The 7,485-nt window shown below is 43.0% G+C and overlaps 1 protein-coding gene across 1 annotated transcript in view; it reads right to left on the bottom strand.

The window, feature by feature from the left end:
* The window catches only part of PDIA6 (protein disulfide isomerase family A member 6), a gene marked incomplete at its 5' end in the record, with an annotated part of 17,331 nt that overhangs the window by 7,422 nt on the left and 2,424 nt on the right, over positions 1-7,485 (bottom strand). The window contains 7 exons of the mRNA XM_026846509.1: positions 1,339-1,479; positions 2,438-2,552; positions 2,962-3,095; positions 4,383-4,489; positions 5,184-5,310; positions 6,010-6,067; positions 7,232-7,373. Of these exons, the coding sequence (XP_026702310.1) occupies positions 1,339-1,479; positions 2,438-2,552; positions 2,962-3,095; positions 4,383-4,489; positions 5,184-5,310; positions 6,010-6,067; positions 7,232-7,373 (824 nt within the window). The remainder of the gene's footprint in view (positions 1-1,338; positions 1,480-2,437; positions 2,553-2,961; positions 3,096-4,382; positions 4,490-5,183; positions 5,311-6,009; positions 6,068-7,231; positions 7,374-7,485) is intronic.

Genomic DNA, 7,485 nt, shown 5'->3' with positions numbered 1-7,485 from the left:
GTTACAGGCTTGGGGAGGAGTGGCTGGAGAGCTGCCAGTCAGAGAGAAACCTGGGGGGGTTGACTGACAGCCAGCTGAACAGGAGCCAGCAGTGTGCCCAGGGGGCCAAGAAGGCCAATGGCATCCTGGCTTGTGTCAGCAATGGCGTGGCCAGCAGGGACAGGGAAGGGATCTTGCCCCTGTACTTGGCACTGGTGAGGCCGCCCCTCGGTTCCTGTGTTCAGTTTTGGGCCCCTCACTACAAAAAGGACATAGAGTTACTTGAGCGTGTCCAGAGAAGGGCAACAAAGCTGGTCAAGGGTCTGGAACACACGTCCTATGAGGAGTGGCTGAGGGAACTGGGGGTGTTTAGTCTGGAGAAGAGGAGGCTGAGGGGAGACCTCATTGCCCTCTACAGCTACCTGAAAGGAAGGTGCAGAGATCTGGGTTTGAGCCTCTTTAGCCCAGTAGAAAGCGACAGGTCAAGAGGTAACGGCCTCAAGTTGCATCAGGGAAGGTTTAGACTGTAAAGAAATGTTTCCTAATACCCAGAATGGGTTGTTGGGTGTTGGAATGGGCTGCCCAGGGAGGTGGTAGAGTCCCCTTCCCTGGAGGTATTCAAGAGTAGGGTCGATTTAGAGCTTAAGGATATGCTGTAGGTGGGAACTGTGCTAGGAGAACGGCTGGACTAGATTATCTCCAGAGTCCTTTCCAACCTAGATGATTCTGTGAAAGAGTTCACAAAGTCTTTTACTGAGACTTGCAGCAACAGGAAAGTAAGCGGTACCAGGTAAGGCTTTGCAGAAAGCACAGCAAGATGTCATTTCTTGCTCAAAATCACTGTCCTTTGACCAAGGCTGGGAACAGCACACCCAGACCTATGCATATGCCTGTAGGTTTCATTCATGTTACCGCTAGCATAAGGACAGCCAGCAGGCTGCAGCACTTGAAGATGAGGACACTTAATCGACAGTAACAAAAGCAATACCAGTTTTGTATTATCTACCTTAAAAAGGCATCTCAACTGACAAAACAACAAGTGACAAAACCCTGCCCTCTTGTTATAAGAGAAAACATGGGGCACAGAACTCAAGCTTTTTACTTGTTCCTCAAGAGAGGATTCAGACACCCTGGTATCATCCTGTCACTGTATCAGTTCTGATAATCTTTCAGTCAACAATTTCATAGTAAAAATTAAACAACAGAAAGGTGAACGATTAGACTTAACTTCCTTGACTTTCTGCTGCAAAACAGTGCCCAAGCAGCACACTTAGGCTGTTTTATTTAGAGTTAATACAGTCCTGTAAAAACTGCTGCAAAAAATATAACAGAAAAGCAATTTGAGCAATGTAGAGGTACCTCCAGGAGCTCAGGTGGTGGTGCATTATCAGAAAACAGATCCAGAGCACGAGCAATGATATCAGATCTAGTTCTCCCACCATCATAATCAACAGGATCTTCTCCTTTCTGGAAGATTTTAATGGTAGGAAATCCACGAATCTGCAAGACAAGTTTAAGCCATCAGCTCAAATCTGAGTATTTACGGTCGAAGGAATCTAGAACACAGAGTAGCAGATAAAGAGAAAAGGAAGAGATTTAACATCTATGTGAATCAAATCCCACATCATGTTATGATGTGATTCTGTGACTGAACTTGAACAGTTTTGTAGCTTTCTATTTGTGTTATAATTCAAAAAGTTAACGTACACCAAAACACTGTTTCAAGTTTAGGCCTGATGAATCAGCAATAGCTTCATCTCAGTCCAGCTGCACCAAGCACTACAGGTTTAAGTATCATGAGGACTATCTGAACTCTTCATGTTTATTAGGCATTAGTTCCCTGATTTGTCTGTGGGGGGACAACACTGTGCCTACAGGGCAACAAGTGGGCCTTAAGCTCCCTCTGCTACACTTCCAGTAAAACTTGTTCAGTGTTCCTGCTGACTGCCAGCCATGTGCACTTAGAGTCTACTGCTTGTTTTCCCTGTAAGCTCCCTGTACTGTATTAATAATTAAGTAATATCAGTTTACTTTGGGGGCACAGCATAGCTGGTCTGGGCAGCTAATATTGTGGGAGTGATTCCTGATAACTGACTTCAAGCTGTACAGATACAAGTGTGGGTTCTGGAGACACCCATCCAGAAAACAAAAAAAAAAGTCTGAAAGGAGAGACCTTTCACTTCAGATGACAATGCTATACAAGATCTTATGAAAATAAACAGCCTTTATCATCACCAACATCCAGACTTATTCCCTTCTTCTCACTCCATTTATTTATATTGTTACTGACATTCAGGAATTAATTATTTGTCAAAAAATGGTATCTGTCACTTAACATTATTTTTAGCACAAAACATTTGAGTGGTACCAGACCAAGGAACAATTCAGTAAGCATTAAGGGGAAATCTGACTTACTAGATATGGAAAGGAAGTTATAACCACTGCAGAGCACACTCACCCCGTATCGGCTTGCCAGCATCTGATTGACTGTTGCATCTACTGCAGCCAGCTTTACTTTTCCCTTTGTTTGTTCCTTCACCTCAGTGGCAGCAGCTGCCCATTCTGGCTCCAGGCTGAAAAACAAAGAGTACAAGTGCTTTAAGCTCTCAGACCTAGCAAAGGTTAGCATATTCCAACAGTATTTAACTTATTTGGGGGAAAAAAATAAAAGTCTCTGCAGAGAATGACAGCTACGAGGGTTATTCCAAGTGAGACTGAAGTCCTGCATCTGAAGGAAAGAAACGGTTAATACAACTTCTGAATCTTACTTCCCTGGTAACTGGCATTTTTACTGCTGAGGAGCACAGCCAAAACAGCACCAAGGTGTCCTGAGCAGAAGCCCACACACTTTTGTTAAAGCACCTTACAGAAAACCCCACTTCTAATATACCAGAGATGCAAGGTCTCTTTTAGGGGATTAAGGGTATCACACAAAAATGAGCACTAATGGGAAGTGAATTGTCAAAGAAAAGTCTCATTTACTTTTTGCAGTGCCCACACCACGGAGCATAAAACTCCACCATCCACACATCGTCACTATTTATGACGTTCTTATCAAAGCTGTCATCAGTCAGCTCAATCACATCCTTCTTATCTCCACTTCCACTCTCCCGGCTCTGTAAGAAACAAACAGACCCTCACATAAGTAACCAAAATTGGTTTCCCCACACAAACCTTCTCCTGTGTGTCATGTTGTACCAAATGGTCTTTATTTGAATGAGATACAAAACAGGCAGTGTTAGGTCATACAAACTCTCCCATTTTAGAACTGATAATACACACAGCCTACTCCCACAGCACTTTCAAAAAAAAAAAAACAAACCAATCAAACCAGCCAGCAAGCAAACCTCTTAAACAAAAAAAGAAAAACCAGGTAAAACAAGAATATGTGGGAATGTTTCCACACCTCATGCTCTGATCTGTCCAAGAACACAGTGCTCTCTAGCCCCCTCACCCCACTGTGCCCTGGTTTCCAGGCAAAACAAATGAGTGACTGCAATATACACTACAGAGTACAGTCCATCCAGGTATTTTATCTGGCCAACCTGAGGATGTTTGAGTATACTTGATCCATAATTTAGAAAAAGCAGTAGGAGACAAAACTTTTCAATTTACCTTCAGGAAGAAATCCAGTAAGCCAACTTCAGAAAACTACCGAATTAAAAAAACCTCAGGGAACTGAGGGTCCTGGTAGACAAGAGGAACATGAGCCAGCACTGCACCCCTCTAGCAAAGGTGACCAGCAGCCTCCTGTAACTGCACTAGGCAGAGTTGCCAGCAGGTCTTGGGGAGGGGATCTTTCCCTCTGCTCAGCACTGTATGAAACAGTGCTGGATCTAGTACTGGACTCCACAGTATGAGATGTGCACACACTGGAGCAAGTCCAGCCAAAGGTCAAAACTGGTTAAGAGCTCTGAACATCTGATATATGATGAGAGGTTGAGAAAGCTGGGATCGTTCAGCTAGAAAAAGAGAAGGCTCAGAATGAATCCTGTGAATGTATACAAATATCTGTTTTCTTTATTCCCCTCCACTCAAAGGCAGACTCCTCTTCACAGTGCCCAGTGAAAGAACAAAAAGGGTGTAAGTTGAAACCCAAGAATTTAATTTAAGCATAAGAGAAAACTTCTCTACTGTGAGGATGATTAAACACTGGGACAGGTTACCCAACAAGTGCCATCTGTGGGGAGCCTCAGTCCTTGAGGATACTCACAGATTGATGGGACACAGCTCTGAGCAATCTGCTTTACCTGACCCTGCACTGGGCAGCTGGGCTGGACTAGACAGCCTCCAGAGGTCCTTTCCAACTTCAACTATTCTGTTAACTGAGTCAAGACCACAAGCTCTGATCTCCTGTACAGGACAGTCTCCAGTTGAAAATAAACAGACATTCCCTCAAATACCTGTTTCCCAGAACTATATCCTCCACTTCTGCCACTAAGACGGTCTTTCACCAGGGACCGAAGAGCACTTAGAGCAGCATCAACAATAGCATCACTTGTCCTGCCACCTGTAATGCAACAAAATGAGTGATTAAATCATTAAAAAGCCAGTTTAAGGTAGGCCCTGACTTAATTACAAACTTAACATTCCCTTATCCTCAGGACTTTTCAGGAAAAGGAAGACCGGGCTATGATTGATATGGTACTAGTGGTGGGACACCACTGACTTGTAAATACAAACAGCAGGACTGACTTAACTTTTCAACTACCCACCTTATCTCATGGGGGCTGACTGTGGCAAGCTCCCAGTAAATGGAAGAAAGGAATAATGTGAGGGTGTTGCGGCACTGGAACAGGTTGCCCTGAAAAAGTAGTTGTGGATGCCCCATCACTGGAAAAGTTCAAGGCCAGGCTGGATGGAGCTCTGAGAAACCTGGTCTAGTGGAAGGTGTCCCTGGCCACAGCAGGGGGTGGGGTTGGACTGGATGATCATTAAGATCCTTTCCAACCCAAACCATTCTGTGATTCTACAAATAATTCTTTGGATCTGCCTATCAACCTCCACCAGCTACAAACTGCAGGTGGGACTGTTAGCCCATGCTAAGACATGCACAATTTGGTCAGACAAGTCCACCCATCTGTCTCTGAGTTACTACAAGCACCAGAGAGGAAAGAAACACTACACAGCATTAACAGCTACCATAATTACTGTATACAGGAAAGTGTTTAAGCATGCAACACGCAAAAGAGCATCACATTTACCCTGGTAATCATCTGCTTTGTTTTTATTGGCTCCAAATATCTTGATAGTTGGAAACCCTCTGACTCCATACTGTCCACCCAAGGACTGATGTTTGTCTGCATCTACTGCACCTACTTTCACTACACCCTGTGGAAGTAAAAACAAAAATTAAGACAAGCCTTCTACATTGATTTAACACATTTTATATATTGTGTATGCTGGAGAGAGTTACTAGGAGAGCAAGAAAACAGTCACCAGAAGAGAAGTGTTATGCCCCTAAACGCATTAAACTACAGAACATCATATATGCTCATTTCTTTCTTCATCCTCACAAACTAGATTTAAAAATGTTTGGGGGTTTGTTTGGGTTTTGTTTGTTTTTTTTTTAAAAAGGAATATATTCTACATAGGCAAGAGTTCATCATATCATAACCAAATTTTCTGTAATTAAAGAAATACTCATTACCAACTGCTTACAAAACTGTTTTGAAATATTCAGTTCATGTTGTTCCTGTACTTCAGAGGCAGGTGACAGCACAGTGAGGAATAAAAGAAACACACTATTTTGGGGGATGACTGGATTCTAATGTCTTCTGGTGCTGTTAAAAGCAGCCCTGGAAAACAGTAATGGGAATTCAGAAGAACAGAATTGACTTGCTTCCTCTATTATTCAATGACTACTTGAAAAAAACCACACAAAAATCCTGACCAAAGTGCCTTGGACTGGACAAGTATGATTAAAAACTGATGTGGTTTTGGGGACCAAACTCCACCTCCCAAGCCAGATGACGAACAGCCAAATTCTCCTCAATCCACTGCCACAAGCACACCGGAAAGGTTACTTACTTTTAATGCTGTTGCTGCTTTCTTCCACTCAGGTGTTAGTCTTTGACAATGACCACACCTTTTAGAAAAAAGAAAAAAACCCACCAGTAAATGTCATTCAGAACTGACAACTATTTCACAAAGTACAGAGTGGTCTTGCTGGGTTTGCAATTATAGAACAGTCACTCACAGCAAACTGTAGGGGACGTAAGATCTACTCCTAAAGAGGGGAAGAGGCTGTGTCACATCACACCATCAGTCTTCTGAAGAAAAACCTCCACATGTATTATCTAAGTACATACACACACATTTAAAAAGCTACCTGGCTTTCCTAACACAGATGCAAACACAAGCACCAAAATCCAGATTCACACACTAGTCTGCTTGTTGCCAGCCAAAATGGACCTGTGATGAGGCCTGAAAAATTATTCTAGAGGTAACTTCTTAATAACCAAGAATTTGTGGCAAATTTCCTGTTGGTGCATGAGGAAGAAGATCAACAGCTGACTTGTGTAGAATCACAACATCACAGGGAGCTGTCAATCCACCCATCCTACACTTTATTGTCATTGTTCAGTAAAGCTTCCTGTTGCCTGTAAAGCTGCAACAACACTAGAAGAGGGACAGCAAGCTTCCCCTAAACCTCTGTCCAAACAGTTAGGCCATTGCAACAGAAGGCCCCTTTCTACAGAACACATATCTTGGGATAGCAGTAGCACAGAGGACTTGCGCAAAGATGGAATCACCAGAATTTACATGGAAGAGACTCCATTCCTCTGGACATGAGCAGGATGGGAGATGGAGGTGCTAAATTAAGATCCACAAAAGCAGTATTTTTCAATGGAAACTGGAAATTCTAAGTGCAAACTCCAATATGTGCTTTCACATCAGATTCAGGTTCAGAAAAACAGAAGTGAGGGGACTTCTCACTTACATACTGCACTTTGATCAGCCACTTTTAAAACTAATTTCTCCAGAAAAAAAAAATGAAGTGGTAAAATGGCATATAAGGTTCTGCTATTAAACCCTAACTGTCAACTTGAAACAAATTTCTGCCTTTTTCCCTTGTGAGGATATTTAAAACAGAAATCCCAACTACAGCAGTTTTGCTAGTCAGGAGGCCTTTAAGCTGATAACTGTACTGCCAACAACCATATGAAACCATGGACTGATCAGCAGCAGATTCCTAGGCTGCTCCTCCATGATAAGAGCAAGCAAGTACATACACAGCTGTAATTCTTACCATGGGGCGTAGAACTCCACGAGCCACAGGCTCTCACTCTGAATTACTTCCTTGTTGAAGTTAGTTGGTGTTAGCTCTATCACGTCATCACTGGATGAATATAAACCGTTAACTGCCAGGAATAACGTGCAGCTCACTGTGCCTACAACAAAAAGCAAAGCAATCAGCATTCCTGAAGAACATTTACGATTCTCCTGTTGCCATGGCTAAATCATCTCTCCATTCCCTGCAAGTTAGCGGGGGGTGGGGGGGGG

The sequence above is a fragment of the Athene cunicularia genome (genome assembly GCF_003259725.1).
Source record: "Athene cunicularia isolate RWA chromosome 3 unlocalized genomic scaffold, athCun1 chr3_part1, whole genome shotgun sequence".
Lineage (NCBI taxonomy): Eukaryota > Metazoa > Chordata > Aves > Strigiformes > Strigidae > Athene > Athene cunicularia.
This window is presented reverse-complemented; position numbering and strand designations above follow the sequence as displayed.